General features: G+C 39.9%; 1 protein-coding gene across 10 annotated transcripts in view; it reads right to left on the reverse strand.

Annotated features, from left to right (window-relative positions):
- Positions 1–1,037: 1,037 nt before the first annotated feature.
- kif1b (kinesin family member 1B) overlaps positions 1,038–18,722 on the reverse strand; it is an 84,118-nt gene continuing 66,433 nt past the window's right edge. For 8 of the 10 annotated variants that reach the window (XM_036591240.1, XM_036591232.1, XM_036591236.1 and 5 more), the window contains 17 exons: positions 18,471–18,589; positions 18,276–18,331; positions 14,119–14,227; positions 13,913–13,979; positions 13,159–13,243; positions 12,961–13,066; positions 8,958–9,072; positions 8,645–8,778; positions 7,964–8,025; positions 7,705–7,850; positions 7,129–7,371; positions 6,960–7,031; positions 6,723–6,844; positions 6,124–6,276; positions 5,691–5,883; positions 5,420–5,538; positions 1,038–4,310 (listed from right to left, as the gene is read on the reverse strand). In XM_036591240.1, the coding sequence (XP_036447133.1) occupies positions 4,268–4,310; positions 5,420–5,538; positions 5,691–5,883; positions 6,124–6,276; positions 6,723–6,844; positions 6,960–7,031; positions 7,129–7,371; positions 7,705–7,850; positions 7,964–8,025; positions 8,645–8,778; positions 8,958–9,072; positions 12,961–13,066; positions 13,159–13,243; positions 13,913–13,979; positions 14,119–14,227; positions 18,276–18,331; positions 18,471–18,589 (1,944 nt within the window). In that variant the 3' untranslated portion in view covers positions 1,038–4,267. The remainder of the gene's footprint in view (positions 4,311–5,419; positions 5,539–5,690; positions 5,884–6,123; positions 6,277–6,722; positions 6,845–6,959; positions 7,032–7,128; positions 7,372–7,704; positions 7,851–7,963; positions 8,026–8,644; positions 8,779–8,957; positions 9,073–12,960; positions 13,067–13,158; positions 13,244–13,912; positions 13,980–14,118; positions 14,228–18,275; positions 18,332–18,470; positions 18,590–18,722) is intronic. The other 2 variants (XM_036591230.1, XM_036591237.1) reach the window with 1 other exon arrangement.

Genomic DNA, 18,722 nt, shown 5'->3' on the forward strand with positions numbered 1-18,722 from the left:
AGTACGTTTCAGGTCTTTGGAACTGAACTCTAGTAATGGACAGTTGGATTCAGTTTAGCGAACCGACTCTTTGAAACTGAACTCCAGTAATGGACAGTACGATTCAGTTTACCGAACTGACTCTTGGGAACTGAACTGTTTTAATGTACAGTACGATACAGCTTAGGGGACTGACTGTTAAATGGAACTGTACTAATGAAAAGAGTCAGTTGAGTTTACAGAATCCGCTCCTTTGGACTGAACTGTCGTGAAAAGTTCTAGTTGGTTTACAGAGCCGATTCTTTTGATCTGAACAGTGGCGATGGAAAGTTCGGGCTGTTTTTCAGGGTTTGGACTCGGCCCCTTAGTTCCAGTGAATGGTAATGTTAATGCTAGACCATACAAAGACATTTTAGACAATTATATGCTTTCAACTTTGTGGCAACAGTTTTGGGGAAGGCCGTTTCTTTTAGATGGATTGCTGTAGATTGAGAGAGCCAGGCCTTCTCATTCAACATCAGTGGCTAATCTCTCAAATAATCTATTGGGCATAAATTCTTACATACTCCAAAATCTTGTGGAGAGCCTTCCCAGAAGAGAGTTGAGGCTGGGGGAGGGGGGTGCAACTCCATATTAATGCCCATGGTTTTGGAATAGGATGTCCAACAAGCTCAGGTCTGAGCTTAGGTGTGATGGTCAGGTATCTATTTACCATAGACATACTGTTAAATTCATTTTGTTAAATTTTGAAAGATTAATAAAATAATTTGAAATCTTCAGTCTATAAAACAAGATGCCACAAACATTTGCTCATTAAGGACTTGTGAATGGATTTCACCTGTATATTTAAAAGATCATCTGGAAAACATTTTGCAGTCAACACTCATTTTTGTAGGATTTTTTTCATGAATTTATGATGGAGATTTTTTCCTTCATTGAGTTGATTACCTGTTAGTAGGCCCAGTAAACCACAAGAGACAAAAAGGATACATGAATATAATTTGAACATAATAGGGAAAGTTGGTAGTTGAAGTTCTTAAAGAAAGACACGTTCAATGTATTCTGCTAATGCACTGGTTGGACTTTTATTGTTACCTCATTCACTAAACAGTTCAATGGTGCAAGATTACAATACACAGAATTAAGATATCTGCAGTACACATCTAGGCTATACAGCGAATGGATTATAATTATTACAAATACAGGAGACATATTTACATTTTAATTCAAGCTCCATACAACATGTAATATTTACAAAATAAGTATGAAAATGAAGCCAATCTGACAAATAATGTACAGTGTTAATGCCTTGGTTGTTGATTTTCAACAAAATGAGTGGGAATGTTAGTTTAATAATAAAAGGAGGCCTCTAAGAGGGAGTGAAGAACTTGTTTTTTTGAAGGCAGCATGGGAAAATGCATTACGATGACTGAGAAACAGAAAAATTAAACAAAAAGATTACATGGTGTAAGCATAAGCAATGACTAATTTTGGATTATTTCTAAAAATAGATTCCCTGATATTATTAAAATAAATCTAAACAGTAGCCCTCCCTGCATCATAATAACTTTGAAGTACAGACCTGGAGTCAAACTGTCTGAAGTAGTGTTGTTGAACGGTCGGCTAAATGAAAACAACAAGCAACAGGAAGCACTACAATGGTTCAATCCTAAAAAGATAAAAAGATGACAGTGAAACATATTTTTTTTCTTAACCATTCCAGTAAGTGAATATATTTGCCAGTGACATCCCAGAGGTACATTCAAAGTCCACTTCAATCTGTAACCACACCACACAGTCTGGTCTTACCCCATCTTTTGGTTCATATTTGAGTAAACAACAGAAACCCACTTTAGGCTTTATTTGATCTGTTAGTCATCATAACCACTTAGAATGTGCAAAGAGCTGCAAACTAATATATACATTGCAAAATAACAAATACAGACAGAATTCCTCATGAATGTCTATGTATTAGAAATGTCACACAAAAGTGAAAATCTTTGCTCTGTCAAGAATTTTTAACATACTCATATTCTCTTTATAAAGCATCAAGCTAATTACTTCCAGTGATTACATTTGAGTCTAATAACCAACATCCTTCAATACATGCCATTTAAAATTCTGTGTACAAATAACATTTTCAGCAGATTCAATAACAATCAAACAGCTCAAAGACATGGTTGCTCGGGCTGGCTGACCTGAGAACGTGATCATTTCAGCCATTTTCATTTATTATCTGTGAAAAAGCTTTCAGACGCCATCTGAGCCACAGGAGAACATCTAGCAGTCATTATTTTGACTTGGCTACACTGGATATGCATATAAACAGCTGTTCCTTCCATTTCTTTTTTTTTGAGTTTACGTGGAGCAGGTAACCTGCTGGTTGGTTGGCCAGAGGCTTACTGTACCATTCACTCACACGTCTCTCACGCTGCAGCATAAATGAAAGGCAAAGGCTGATGCACTAAAATTTGTTGTTTCCTATTTCAAAGATATGGCATACAGAGCAAATATTTTCATAGTAATAAATTAAGAAGCATCAGAGCATATCCAGTCCCTTTTCTATGCTTTACACTGCAAAACACCTAAGAAACATCACTGCAGTCAAGCTTTTAAAACAAAGTCCACTTTGTACTGACAGTGCTGAGACCGAAAGCTCCTTCAGTGGTCAAGCTGTGTTTTGTTTGTGACATGTTAATGTGCAAAACGTTTAGCTGGATAAAAAGGAAAAATGCCCTTCTTATACAACCTTCATCTTTTTTTTAACAAGTAGTTATTATAAAACAATGATCATTAGAAATAAAATAATAATAATAATAATAATAATAATAATAATAATAATAATAATAATAATAAGTTAATGCACACAACAGAGAAACAATAATTAGATTAGTTAACAATGTTAAGTTCATGGATCTCCTGCTCTGTAGCAGTTTTTTGAGGGAATGCCAAAGAGGCAGCCCACCGTCCCTGTCACAGCACACTACTGAGGGACTCCCTGGCCACAATAAATCACTGAATGAAGCAGATTACTACTTAAAGTAACCTACAATATAAGAACCACTCTCAAGTCACACTCTCAAACTGCCTATAAGCAAACCTGTGGCCACTGAATCCCTCTGGCTAAAATAACCTCTGTGGTCCTGCAAAAAATATAGGATAATGTGGACAACATTTCAGCACAAAAGGAATGTCTCTTGTTCTTAATGAGTAGCATTAAGCATAGTAATCCTGAAAAGTATGTACAAATGACCTTTATCTTAGGCCTGTCACTTTGCTCTGTTCTGTGCCAGTGATCTGATGTTCTTTTTCCCTTTCTTCTTTTCTTTTTTTAAATGTTACATCTTCTGAAGAACACAGAGCAGCTGAACTGAGTGTTCTCTTCTCATATATCCTCCCCTAGTGCTACATGGTAAGGTATCTTTACAAATGGGTATGTCTCATCTCCTCATTATGTAGAATTCATTTATAACAAGCAAACACACTGTGCTAAAGCACTGCCTGATATGGGCCAGTGATAACCAGTGCCTGACAATAAAACACGGTGTCTCAATCAAACACGTCTTCATTCAACAGTATGTTCATCTGTTACTGCAATAATACTCATGATTGGGGGGGGGGTTGTGGCGCTCTCTTCCAGATTTAGTCATACTAGGCAACTTTTTACTTCAGGAAAACGCCTTAGCCCATCTAGGTCTCATTCTTTTCCAATGTTGGGTCATCTACTCACTAGTGTAAAAAATATTGAGCTAATTTTTGTTCTATGAGAGAAATATTTAGTTTCACCTATTAACATAATGTCTTTTATCTAACTTCACTGGTGTGTGGCTTTGTAAGCAAACTGGTCATATCCTGAGGACTGCTGCTGTCGCCATGCGGGAAAAATGTACCTGACTCAACAGATAACACTGATAAAGACAATCTTTACAGACGAGTAGTTAACTCAAGAGAGAAGAGAAACTGTTCTGAAGAATCGTGCACACACAAACAGACTATTACGACATGCTACTAGAAGAAGGTTCCGTTATGACAAAGAACGAAAACTTAAGACGGAACGAATCTGAACGAAATAGCAAAAGGCTGGGAGAGGAAGAGAGGAGGGAGAAGGGGAAAGTGGGCTTTCAGGAACTCAAAAAGTTTCGTTTGCTGGAGAGGAGACTTAAGCCACAGGTCTACATACAAGAGAAAACCATCAAGAATCACAAAGATTAATAAGTGTTAACACTTGGTATGTTCAAAGGCTAGGCAAAAGAAACAGAGCACTATCTCTGCACACAGACAAGCCTGTTCAGTTCTTCATCAAACCAGAGCGTCTTCTCGCCAGTTTTGATCTGCGGAAAAGAGTAGGAGACACAAGGTGAGCAGTGACATAGGAGCTCTTGTTCGGGCACTGCTATACACACTCCGTATTAAATAATACTGGTGCTAACATTCATCCATCATCCATACATCTCTAAATTGGCAACTTTATAAGTAAAACGTTTTTAAAACAAGTACCCTGTGCCAGCGCTAAAAGCACAGAGTCACCCGCGAGTCATCCAATTTCAATGAGATGCAGAGATACTAAGTGGCAAGCAGTGTAGCGACCATTGGTGGTGTAATCTGAGCAATGCAATAAAACTCTGCTAAGCTAAACTCTATTCAAATGAGCAGCGATGTGAGGTGGTGATAACCAATCAGAAATAATGTTCTCATGTCTCAGGAAATGTGATGTGTCATCAGGTTCCTAAAGATCTGTTCTGTTGCTTTTACATGAAAACAAAGGGAAAGCTGACCAAGGCCAACACAGTGGTGTCTGAGTTTACAATGCTATACTTGGATCTCAATAAAAAATGAGGTATGTTAGAAGAAACTGCATTCTAATTTTGAAGCAAGAACTTAGCATAGCTCATTGTGAAGTAAGCTACGGACTAACTAGTTTTGTTCAGTGCATAAGTAATAAAATACATGTAGACTAAGTTTTCCTGAGCTAGATTGAGGTTACTCTTGATCAGGTATTAAAAAAGTGAGTTTAATTGTTTAAAATTGTTTAATTGTTTGAAACAGTTCAGAAGTTCAATACTATTTGCTATTTTTCTTTTATTGTCCACATTCAAGTATTTGTCTCATGTTAATACATATGGCTCGCGTACGCTAAGCTCTGGTTTTATACTGGCTCAGATTCCATTACAAATGTAGTTTGTATGACTGCGCAATAGTCCATCAAATTCATTGCCACTCTCTCTCTAAACTCCCACCAGTGACCTATCAAAATCTGCACGAGCCACGCTGAACTATATTACTGCCAGTGGTGTGCACGTAGGAATACAAGGTTTTGATAGGACAGCGACAATAAACTTGTAGCAGTTCTCATTGTAGTGTAATAACACCAATAGGAAAATGTCTGGACTTGGCTAAGCCCTTCAGTCTTTTCTTTCTATGAGAGATAGTGATGGAATACCTTATTGTTCCTGCTAGCAGCGGATTAAAAGCATACAGCCAGTCATTCATGTCTTTGTCATTGTTGGCCTGGAGGAGAATTCCTCTGTGCTTGGTGCACACAGCAAATGTGTTGGGAGTCTAAGAAACAAGACAACTATTAGTAAGTAAACACTTTACAGAACATGCAAACTTTGATTAACTAAATCCACAAAGTCAATTCTTAACAGACAGCAATCATATTTTATGCCACTGTCTGAATCTTGTGTTAAAAAAAGGTGATGAGTGCTAACCTTGAGCATGGCCTGCTGATCTTCACTGTACTCCACCTGTGCAGTGGACAGGTTCAGCACACCTCTCTCCACTGGGTCCTTATCACTGTTGTAGATGAAAACGTATGGCCGGCGCACCACCACAAAGTGCTTCACCCAAGAGTTAGAGCGGGGCTCCATGAAGCTCAAGTATCCTTTCTTAGACACCACAGACCTGGAAAGGATGACACCAGAAGAGATAAGCTCACTTTCAATCTATGTCAACCACCAGAACATGTTAGAAACAGACTGATATCTTAAAGTCTCTGCCATTATTAATGATATCTATATGGAGATCAACATCATGGGTTCAGTAGCCTTGTTTTTCCGACGGTTCCAACTCCTTGATGCAACCCACCATCAATTCCTGTTTTTTTATTTTTTCCCCTCTACCATTGTGTGTGAGAGTACTAACCCAGTCCTCATCTCCTCAATATCGGGCACCAGGTTGAGGAACTCGTGTTTGCCGGCACGGGCCAAGTAGGACGTCTCCAGGGTGGGCACCATGGGGAAGTTCTCATAGTCAGAGCAGGATGGGCTGGAGGCACGGGAATTAGCCTCAGGAGTCCTGGAAAAAACAACAGCACAGTTTAGGACAGTATGCAAACGTGGGTTTACGCTTGTCACGCCTGGTCAAAAATGAATTTATTATTTATAAAAAGTGAACAAATACTCAGTTAATATTTGAAATAAATGAAAACAAATTAAGGAACCCAAAACCAACTCTTTAAAGTGGTTCTAAACAGCACTAAAAAGGGTTCCATCATTGTTAAAAAGAACCTTTTTTGGTGTTTTATACAACTCATTTTGCAAAGAGTGTAGGCTATAAAAAAGACAATATCATATTGCCTTACAGACAAGGCTGAGGTTGTCACAGCTGCCAAAAAACACTAAGCAGAGCTACACAGAGCTTGAATACTGAACCCAGTATGTTGCCTTCAACAATGTCCTAAAAATAAGTAGAAGAGTTTGATTGAAGAGTGGTGAGGGCCACTGAGCAGGTAGTGTTCTTACTTCTGGTCCACTGAGCCACAGCGGGAGTCTGCCAGTGAGGGGCAGGTGGAGGAGGGGGTGAGGGTGGCACTGCTGAGGCTGGTGACTGATGGATCTCGACCCATGGGGGAGATATCAGACAACTAAGGGCGAATGACACAAGTCAGAAGTGAAAAAACAAAGTAAGGCTTAAGCTATACTATTAAGATTGATAACCATGATGTTGTTTCTAAAGAGTTCAAACAGAGTCCATTATACCTTGCAGTCACTGATGCTGTTGCACAGCTGGTTGTAGTCACTGTTGAAGGTGTGGGTCAAAAGACGGAGACACTAAAAGGAAAACAATTTATAAACCACACAGCCAATTCATGCTACCCATAAATACTATAAATACAATGTGAAGCATATCTTATACTGGATGTGTTACCTTGGTGGCCAGTTCTTTTTCGCGGTCCACCAGGCTCTCGATGTCAGTGGAGTCATATCCACTGCTCTCGCTGGGTGTGATGGCACTCTCAAAGGTGGTGGAGGAGATCTGGGAAGAGATGCTGGTGGAGGTGCTGAGGGTGCCGCTGCTTAGGCTGGGAGAGAGAGACTCACTCACGGACTTCTGAGGAACTGCCTCCCCCAGCTTCTCCCGCAGCAGCAGCAGGTGACGCGTTTTCTCCACCTGCCATACAAACGAAGACCAAGATAGAGTTTAGACATGAGAGCAGGGCTTTCCAATTAAAACAACCAAGATGTCTGGCTAAAACAGTAGCAGTAGACATCAGCCATTTGTCCAATTTTGTAGATAACATCAGACTTTACTTAAGCAAGTCTATTTGAGATTACCTAACTCAATGCAGTTTGCGGCAAGTCTGTGATGATTTATGCATGCAGTTTTCATTTTAATTTAAAACATATTGCTAATATGGTGTGTTCTATAAATTTGGTTAAGAATGACAAGATAAAGCTTGTCACAGGACGTGAGGAAGCCCTAAGCTAGACCTTTGGGCCTTACCTCATGCAGCTGCTCAAGTTTCTCCAGCTCCCACTGGTGCTCTAGGATCAGGCTGTCCCCTCTGGGCCTCCAGCCAGCCAGGTTCTCTTCTCCTCGCACATATGCCACTGATGTGTCCAGAACCTTCCGTCTCCGCCTCTGCATGCCTGCCATGGACATAAGAAATATTAAAATTACAGGCTGGAATCAATACTCATTTCCAATTACAGCAACATGTTTCAAAGGAACTTACAAAAGAGATTAGTAGAAGAGAACTTACCTGGGCTTCCTGTGTCGGCCATCTTGCACAAGCTGAGCTCATAGATACCCGTCACTCTGTTGCTGTAAGTGGAATAGTTGTGCACAATGTCAATGAATCAAACACTGGAACACTGTAACTGCTGGGGCACTCTCACACAAAGACATACACATAAGGTGGTCTATCTGGACCACCAGTGAAAATGAATTCTTTAAATTTCACATGCAAATGCCAAATTACCCACACTCCCACTCAAATGTTTGTAATCATTGTTTAAAAGATCACTGAAATCACTGTTTAACCTTTATATGATAACTTTACAGGTCTCTAATAATGTGTGGGAAGCTGTACAACATTAAGAAAATTTACATGAGTAAAGAATGATGAAGAGAGCTGCCATAACATCTGAGACAGGTGTGCAGCATTGGGAATTAAATTATAAAATTAACATCCAGAATGCCTCATTTTTTTTAAAAAAGTGATCTGGCAGATATTACATTTAAATAGATTTTACAGTGTATTATCTATAGCAGCAGCAACTTACTGTTGTCGTTAAAAACTAAAAAAATACCTTCTGGTGTATAGTTCATGATGATATTTCAATCTACAATCTCTAAATTATAAATTAATTAAATAACAACAATTATCATGATGAGTGATTCCAGACCTTTATACTGTGGTGTACATAGACATAATGCTCACCAGTCAGGTGTTTTAGAGTATCCACTGCCAAACAGATTCCTCAGAGAGCGTGGAGGAGAGATCTTGGCATCTCTAGAGTAGAACACCATGCAGATATCTTTGGTGATGATGGCAGGCTGGATGCAGTGGTCAAGCTATAAAGAGAGGAGAGGGGGTTAGATTAGTCCACCATAATGATTATACACACATTGACATTCGTCAGATAATGACCTGTGTTTACAATGACTCATCAGTATTTAATCCTTAGAAAACTGAATATAAAATTCATGTACTGCAGTGAGTTAAATGCGCATAGCAAGTAGATTAAGCTAACCTCCAGGTATGCAGACAGGGTCATATAAATCTTCTCTCCATAGGGGGTGACACGGTTGAGCAGGAGAGAGTTGTGCAGAGAGCTGTCCCACACGGCCTCAAACCGATAGAATGTTCTGCACAAGTGAATGGAAAAGGTCAACTTCTCAGTCTGCATAAATGCATTAGAAATCAGGTTTGGCCACAATATGCCACAAATGTAGGGTATGAAAATGACAGGCTGTTGCCTAACAGACACTTTCTGCCCACATTGTATACAATTAAAGAGACTATAGCTCATCTTCTCCTATGCACAATTTATATTAGCCATCCTCTAGCCAATACTTAATGATCAGTTTCTGGCCACAGGAGTACTGTTGGCTGGATATTTTTGTTGTTGGCGGACTACTGTGGTGTTGTATATACAACGCTACTGTGCCTGATACATCCATACCAGCACAACAGCCACTACTGTGTTGGAATCACAGCTTTGCTGAGAATGGTTCACCACCAAAATAATATCTGGCCAGTGGTGTTTCTATAGTGATCCCTTTCCACTGATGAACATGGAAGAGGGTAGCTGACAAATTTTCCACAGCAACAGATGGGCTACAGCCAGTAACTGTATACCCACACAGTGCATTTATATGTTAAGTTCCCTGCAGAAAGAAATAGTCATGTGCATCATTTCTTTCTCTAATTAAGTTAAGCGTTCCCTTGCCTTAATAACAGCATCGAAGTTATCAGGTAAGGATTACGCCAGTCTTTTGAGGTTCCAGTCCATTCTAGTCCACTCTTCCACTAGCTTATGTTCAAGCAGAACAAAACAATGACACTCCCACATTCCAGGACACCACCTGTAAGGTGTCTGTATTTGACTAGTTCAACTAACCTAGTTCTTAATTTGGAGAAGTAGCAGGTGATAAGCCAAAACAGGTACACAAGAACTCTGGCTGAAATGTGTCCTCAGTTTGTGGAAAAGTGGGCTAAAATAGACATGAGGTTGGTGTAATGTTACCAGTTGGGATTGATTACAAAGTATTAGAAAAGAAATGACGCATGCAACTAATTCGTCTGGTGAGCTTAGGGATACCTGATAAACGTGTGTATAAACAAAGGCATTTGCTTGTGGGTGCCTATACTCTGAAAGGAGGACATTCAACCAAAAGAAGGAACAAAAATAAATCTTTCTTAACTTAGAGAACATTTCCTCATTTGTCTCTCCGGTAGCATAATGGCAATATTGCCTATACTTTATGCAACGTGTGTTTCTCAAACCAGCTAGCAAATTCTCTGGCTATTAAAAGGAAGTACTATAAAGTCTGCAGGATCTTTAACAGAAGCTCCAAGCAGAGAGCACACAAAGGTCAGCTGGTCGCTGACAAAGCTACGAAAATGTGTCACTGCCAACTCTTTGCTAAGGTGTAAACTTTACCCTTCGAGCTAGTGCAAGGATTTCTAACACTAGATGAAAAAACAAGGTGCTACACATACTTTTTCATGCAACACCAGAGGATGAAAGACCTTTACTGTGAAACAAGATGTCAATATGGTGTCATGTAACAGACCAACACAATGCTCAGAAGTGTAGTAGTAGGTGTTACACCATTAGGAAGCTGGTGAGAGGGTGACTCAGGAGCTGAGTTTAGGGCAGATGGACTGAGAGAAGGAGTAAAATATGTATGTGTAGCCTCTGCATCTATATCATACTGCTGATCACCAAGAACCATAACTTTGACATGTTTCCCTGTAAAAAAAAAAATTACAGAAAACCTGACAGAGCAGAATGGGAAGCTGCTAAATTCCATAAATAAACAAACAAAACTGATACTTTCTGTAGAATTCTTCCATAAATTCTCCAATTCAAGGTATGTTTAAAATGTATGAATTAAGCTCTGCAAAAATGTCTAAATTAAGCTGTGAATGAAGTTGTTAGACTTTTCCAGAGGGAAGAATATGAGAATATAATAACAGTATAGTGGTCTGGGGGTTTCACCTACTCCTGGCTGGTTGCCCAAAAAAACACTAATCCAGCTGGCGGACATGGGATGTTTTTGGGTAGTGGGTAGTCAAAAACATAATACTGTGGTTTACTTTTACTTTCTCAGAATGGGTTTAGGTTAAAGCTAAACTATATAAGATATGGGGATTTGGTGACCCCTCTGGTAGAAATGTGTAATTTCACAATGTTGATTGCAAAAGAGTATTCAAAGAGAACTCAACCAAAAGTTTTATACAATTAACATTTAAAACACTGACAGAATTCAGCAGATGGCAATTGTTTTCTATTCTGAGTGTGCTTTCAATAATTTCTAAAAACAGAGAATTGCATAAAAAGTGTCTGTGGTAATCAGCCATATGCTACAGATGCAGCAGAAACAGACAATCCTTCAAGAAGTGAGATGGCGCGAATGTGGGTTAGGCTGTGTCGTGTCTGGTTGTGCTGTTGGGATTGAGAGCAGAAGCAGACAGCCTCCGTCTAAGCAGATACACGGAGAGTATGTGCGTGATAGATGCAGGTGACTCATCCTCCGGCTTGTGTCTGTCAGCTGGACTTTCTCCAGCAGTCACTCACTCTCACGCTCGCCCTCCCACTACCTGCACAGTTGACACATCCCAGGTAGCAGAAGACAGACTTAAACTACTTATTTATGCCCCATGAAATGTCTGACATCTCTGGTGGTGGATAACAAACAAGCTGTTTTAATGCGCATCATGAAGCAGGGAACATCCTTACAAGGCTTTAATGTTTGCAACTCTCAGTATCAAGATTAATGGCATCAGGTTTAGTTGGCTGAAAGTAAAAAATAAAAAAAAAACAACAAAAAACTGATTAAAATTTACTGTCTTGATAAATCAGCAATGATCAGCAATTTGATTTATGACAGTACTTTTTTGTACTGATCTTTCTAACAGTAAGACACAGATAAACATGTTTCATCTCTGGTGATGCCACAGCCATCAGTTACTGGGAGTCCAAGTAAGCATAATCAGCCTTGCTGCCTTGCAGCCCTGCTCTCTCTGGGTGGGTAGGACGGCTCAGTCAGTTCAATATTATGGATACTTCTCATCAATCACTGTGTAGGACAGACATAAAGTGGGCAATACTGGTCAACTTATTTACAGCCCTGTGTGTTCATGACCTTAACCAAAAGTGTAGACTAAAGAAGCGGATTAGCTGAGCTGAGGTGTTTCTGGTCCATGATGAAGCGACTAGCTCTTTCATTCTTTGTCATACAGAGCTACATTTTCAGAGGCACTGGATTATATGAAACAAGGCTCTGTATAAAACTTTGTACAAACATTTTTTTTTGCATGCAAATGCATGGCGAAAAGAATCTTATACAAGTAAAGATAGAGAGAAGGCAATGACACATATCACTGACTACTGGTGGCTATTCTCTAAACTCACAAAGAGTACATATTTAAATGAGTTTCATAAAGCCCTTTGCAGGGAAAGCGCTTTATGTTCATGTGTTGCTGATACCTAGCGATATCGTAATCAATACAAAGCCTGTGCAAAACCAAGAATCCAGCCGCAGGAGCAGCAGCAGGAAAAGAACAAAAGAGAGACAAAAAGAAGCAGAAAGAGTGAGGTGGCAGGACGTGCAAATCAAGTAGCACCATCAGCAATGAATGAAATGGAAGAGGCAAAACAAAAGACATACAAGCAATAAACAAAACATAAGAAACACACACATGCCTGACCGTAAACATGAAAGTGAGCACAATTCTTAATCTGCCATTTCTATCTTTGTCCACTAGGTGTCTCTCTTGTTCCAAATCCACACAACTCTGCTGCCATGACTCATTCTCACACAGAAGAAATAGGGCCAGACAGGTAACGTACATCATGTTCTCCACAATCTGATCACCAGCAGAAATGGCAGGATAAATGAACTTGGCTTATAGCAGGAGACTAGTCTTAATTTTTTATGGTGACACTAGAACACCTTCGGCATTGTATGTTTGGTGCAGAGAGCCTGTGTGATGAATTGCAAAGTAGAAAGGGTTGGGCAGCATACCTGTTTGTGTTATGGGAGGATTTCATGTTTTTGGCTGAGATGATGTTGAGAGAGAGCACTGCGTCTGCAGCAGTGTCATCCACTTCTGGCTTGCTCCTGATCCGACCTGGAGGAATTACAGCAGTCGCCATTACTCAAAGCATTCACAGCAGCATTAGATCTCTATTTTAGTTATACTGCGCTGCCTAAATAACTCACCAACCACCAACTCCCTGACGTCCTTCCAGTGAAGCTCACTGCCCTTCTCGTGGATGAGCGTGACAGTGATTCTGCGCTGGATGCCCTGAGGAAAACACACAGAAACAAAACCATCACAAACAGTAACAGCATCTAGCATTGCATAGCTTTAAAAACCCCTAAACACCAGCTACAGCCAAGATGAAGAGATGAACAATCAGCCTGGTGTCTGACAGGAAATATACTCAAATTTGATCTGAAATCTTTGAGAAAATCAAATTTGCATAATTCCCTCTTATCCCAAATGTAGTCAATCAGCCAAGACATGTTTCATGACTCAAAGTTTGCTTCTTTAGTTTTGTAACGAGGCTAATGTAGCTAGCCAGTAATGGAGGCTTATAACTACTAGTTCAGCATTGTGTAAACTGCATGCGTAAATCACTGAACCCTCAAACCAAGTCGAGTTGTTAAGTAATCTCAGATATACTTGTATACTGTGGTTTCTGACACTGTGTGAAAATACTGTTATCTAAAAATGGACAAAAGTATACTGTACAGCTAAAAACAGTATCAAACTTCCTGAAGCTTGAATTTTCTACATACTTTTTGTCAATTCTTATAGATACCTTGGTTATCAGCCACATTTGGGTGAGGGGGAAAAGTGTGTACGCCTGATTTTTGGCCAGATGATTGCTTGCAGTAGAGGAAAGATAAAGGAAAGACGGAAAATGAAACCTCCCACAGGTTACAGCTACACAGGGTGACTGGTTGTTACCTGGTGCAGTAGGTAAGTGCCATTGCAGGGCAATCCTCCAGTGTGGTCAACTACTGCTGGAATATACCTATCAAATGAAAAGCCAAGCAACAACAAAACATCATTCAACAAGAAGAAAAAAAGATCAGAAAAAAAACAAGAAGGACGTTTACCGGCACTAAAACAGCTGGTTTAGGTAATTAAGGGCTATAATCAGATGTACTCACTCTCCAGTTGGCTCTAGCTCACTGATCTCAAACCAGGCCAGCAGGTCATACTTGCTCACACATTGGCCCAGGTTTGACTTGCTAATGGTGTTCAGCTTGGTGGCTGGCACTGCAAGCAGAAGGATTACATTTAACAGAGCTGTGATAGAAACGTACGCAGCCACAGGATGTATCAGCTAGATTTGTCATGTGTCAGCAGATATACAGTACTATGCAAACATCTTAGGCCATGTTATGTAAAGATATCTATCTGGGCAGAAAACATTTATTTGTTAAAGAACATCAATTTTAGAATAAATACAAATAAACATTACATTCGCTAGCATGTCAGTCAGTGTGTTAGTCTAACCACTTCCAATCCTCTCCCTAAGAAAACGTAGTACTTACAATAAAATACATAGTTTATCTAATCTATCCTTCAATAAATTAGATCAGGAGTGCTGGTGATGGGATTTAAATCCACAGAAATCCTGGAGTGCACTAATTTGACAACTACATAATCTTATTGCTTTTTACTACATTAATGTTAGTTTGGAAGTGTCAAAGACGTGTCAATTACACATGAATGCATACATTATTTTAATTATTGCAAATGTTCTCCCCAATTTAGTCATATCCAATTCCACCCACTAGTTAGAACTCACCCAATCACACAATACCACCAGCACTAGGAGGTCGAAGGCTAACACAAGCTTCCTCCTAGTCCTGAGAAGCCAGCCACCCCATCTTTTTAAACTACTGTTAACACTTAATATCACTGGACAGCTGAACAAGCTTGGAACCACCAGTTCTGTTACATCAGCTAACACACGCCTGTGCTGGCTAGCATGGCTGAAGCCCACTCTAACCACCCGGAGAGAGCGAGGCCAATCATGCAGTCTTGGACTCCTGGCCATGGATTGCAATAGCATCATCGGGGATCAAACTTAGGATCTCCTGAGTGTTAGGGCCAACACTTTGACAGTCGCGCCACTTTGGAACGACAATGCAATTAATTTGGTTCAGCCTGAAGCCCAGCTGCTCATGCTGTTGCTATGACCTCACCACTGTAGTCCTCTTGTTCAAATACAGCTTTTAATGGTAGCTTCCACTGAAGGCTCAATACTTTCATGCTGTGTATTTGTTTATTACCGAACAGTGAGTCTAAAGTATCAGGTATAGCTGTAATTAAATACATTGCTGTTTAAATTAAAAAGATCTCTTTAGGGTTTAATTAGAGAAAATAAGACAAATGCATTTAATTGTGGTTATCTACACAAACTAACACCGTTAAAATACAATTGATTATTTTAATGGTTTGACAGCTGTGGTTTATTTGTATTTCTTCGAATACACACATAGTGTGCTTACTGCTGAGCTAAATAGCTTTAAACAAACAATCTTTGTGGGTGCCTAAGATGTTTGCAGCGTGCTGCATATTATATTAGTCTCAATGAGGCCATTCAGTTAATTGGTCATGCTGTTTTGTTTTTACAGTTATAAATTAACTAGCTAATAAAATGAACACTTTTTTTTTTAAAGAGACATTAACAACGAGAACACCGCTTTTTAAAAGTGACAACTGTGAATGTTAAGTGTGAAATGCACCATGAATGAAATGAAAGGACTGTTATTAGTATGTCTGTACACAGATAAGCTGTTCTCTACCATGCATTAGACCTACCACTCAACTCACGATCAATACAGTCTGAGGTGTTCTAATCAGACCAAACCGGAGGGTCTCCTCATTTCCTGTGCTACTCTAACTCAGCTATAGAGAAGACTGATGCTAAAGTAGTAAAGGGTAGACTGGGAGGTAGAGTTCATGGCTCACAGGAAACGGAGTATTTGGCTCAGGATAGGGTGCACGACACGTGACTACAGGGAAAAGCATACTGTAATGATGTTGCTTTGGCGATAATACAAAAGGCAAATCATTTGAAAGCACTTAAAGCACTGCAGTATCAGACCTGTGCTATGATGCTAGGGAGACACAAAAGCAGCTGTCACCACTATCTGGGACTGGCAGCCTGGGGAGGGAACTGAAAGAAGGGATAACACAAGAAAAGCCACCAGAGCTGAGAGAGGAGCTCATATCCAGCTGCAAAACATGTTCCTTCAGGATTACATGGTGCCTTTCATCCCTGTCTCATCTCACTTCTGAAGATAAGCCTAATAATTCCCATGGGAACACTACTTCATAGGCATTGTTCGCCATCATTCACTGCTGATTCTAGTGAATGAATGGATGGAGACTGGGCGTGGCACGGAGCTGGTTACTAGAGGAGCTACAGGATCCGGTCTAAGTCACCCAACACTCTGATACACAAGACTACACCCACAAAGCACATTAAAGCAATAGTGTGGCCAAAAATCTAAAATCACACAATTTTCCGCTTATGCCAAATCTAGTGGATCAGCCAAGACGTGTGGTCTCCTAAGTTAGCTTCTTTGCTTAGGCTAAGGTAGCTAACAAGCAGAGGAAGCTTATGACTAATAATTAGCATCACATAAGCTGCTTGCCTATGTAACCGTAGGACATTCTGTTATATATAAACATAAGACAACAGTACGGACAAAATTCAGTCTTCAGGATAGCTCTTATTATGGATTACCTATTGTCGCCGTCAGAACAAAATTTTTTTTCTCCAAACATTCTGTAACGTTAAATGCAAGTTAATAAAACAAGATTTTATTCCAAGCATTTTGGATGGACAACAATGGAGACAAATTTTGTCCTGACAACAACACTGTATGATGTACTTCTGTCGATTTTTATATGTCAGTACAATATACAGTGTCAGAAACCACGTAAGCAACCTCATATAGACTTGCTTAACAACACTACACAGTCTGATGCAAGTGTGTGATTATTTAGGCATAAAGTTTGCAAACTGCATTATTGGCCATAAGTTTACATCACTTGTTAGCTATGACAGCCTCGTAGCTGTGGTGCAAAACTAAATAAACAAACTTCAGACATCAAACAAGTCCTGGCCAGTTGAATACATTTGGGGTAAGAGGAAATTTGGATAACACTGATTTAATCAGACTTTCACTTTAACACCTGACACAGAGCCATGCACACTCACAAGATCCCTAAATTACACAAGATCCCTAAAATTACACTGGCTATCTCCAGTGCACAAACCATGGTTTTTGGGCACAGTGAGGGCGGGGCCATATGGCACAGGCAGGAATGGGAAGTGAGAAAGCTGGTCAGCCCTATCCTCCAGGGTGGCCACAGCTGTGGAGGCAAGTGCGTTGGCGTGCTCAGACAGTGTGTCCAGCACCTGGCCGTGCACGTAACCGGTCATCAGATACCTGATCAGCTCTATCTTACGGGCATGGTCTGCCACAGAGACCATGAGCCAAAACCAGAGATGGAAGGAGACAGTGAAGTTGCCAAGTTTGAATGGGATGCAAATGAGAAATGAGAGGAGAAAGAGAAAAAAGAAATAAAAGCACAATGAGGAAGCATGTAAGCATGGTGTTATGAGACATAAAGTGAAATGAAAGGTCTACAATAAAGGCCAAAGAAAGGCATACCAGTAAAAAATAATGTGACAGCATTATGCCTTCACAACCCTGATTTCTTGGGTGCTGCCTCGAGAACGCATTACATACACTATGTCACGTATAGCCATAGAGCTTTTCTCAATCATTCATATCCACACTGAACTACTGACATATTTGTGCAGCACTGAATCTGGCTGCATAGGAAGCTGACGGCTTGTGGCTACAGATCGATACACTGCACAGACAGATGACACGTCAAGTTTGCAGCCTCTCATTTTATTTTTGGTCGCAAAAAAGATTTGTTCCTGTCGAACACCAGCAGGCAGAACTAGTGTAGTGTAGTACAGCGTCTTTTGGACCAACTGGTCTGAGTTAAGAAATCTCTAGGCTTTTGTGGACAGATAAGCATGTCACGAGAGAGCAGAAATTAGGACATAAAAGCACTATATCGTTCTAAGTCATGTACAAAGTTTTACAGCTTCTGTACTGATAAATGATTCAGGAAATTAGATAACTATCCTGATTACATGCAGTAATTCTCTGGCATTGCATCTGCTTAATTTGTTTGAAAGGTTCCATGAACGTAGCTTTACAAAAATATGTGAGTGACCACAGAAGATATTAATAGAGAGGTCCAGTTCTCAAGCTAGTAGCCATACCTGGTTTGGACAGAGGCATGGGTGGGGGGTAGTATTTCTTAGAAGGCTGTGGTGGGCTGAAAGATAAAGGAAAAAAGGCTTTTCATTACTAACAGAGCAACAGTAAAATATAGTGTGTATCATGATTAACGGTATCTGACTATGCCGTGAACATATTCAATTTTGTAGTACAAGAAGTGATCGCTGGGGCAGTACCTGGCCACATCCTGCCCATGACTGTGCAGTGGATGTTGCTGGTAATGTCCAAACACTTCAAACACAATGGGTTTGGACTTGATGTACTCGATAAAGGACTCTGTGACTTCCACGGAAATCTAAGCAAATGTTCGTCATCTCCATCATGAATTGTGATGCTGTGGTGCATGTAACCAATGTAAGTAATCATCTTTATAGTAATTATCATTTATAATTATAAGTTATAATAATAATGCTAAGTTAATCTATAGA

The sequence above is a fragment of the Colossoma macropomum genome, unplaced genomic scaffold (genome assembly GCF_904425465.1).
Source record: "Colossoma macropomum unplaced genomic scaffold, Colossoma_macropomum, whole genome shotgun sequence".
In the NCBI taxonomy this organism is placed as follows: Eukaryota; Metazoa; Chordata; class Actinopteri; order Characiformes; family Serrasalmidae; genus Colossoma; species Colossoma macropomum.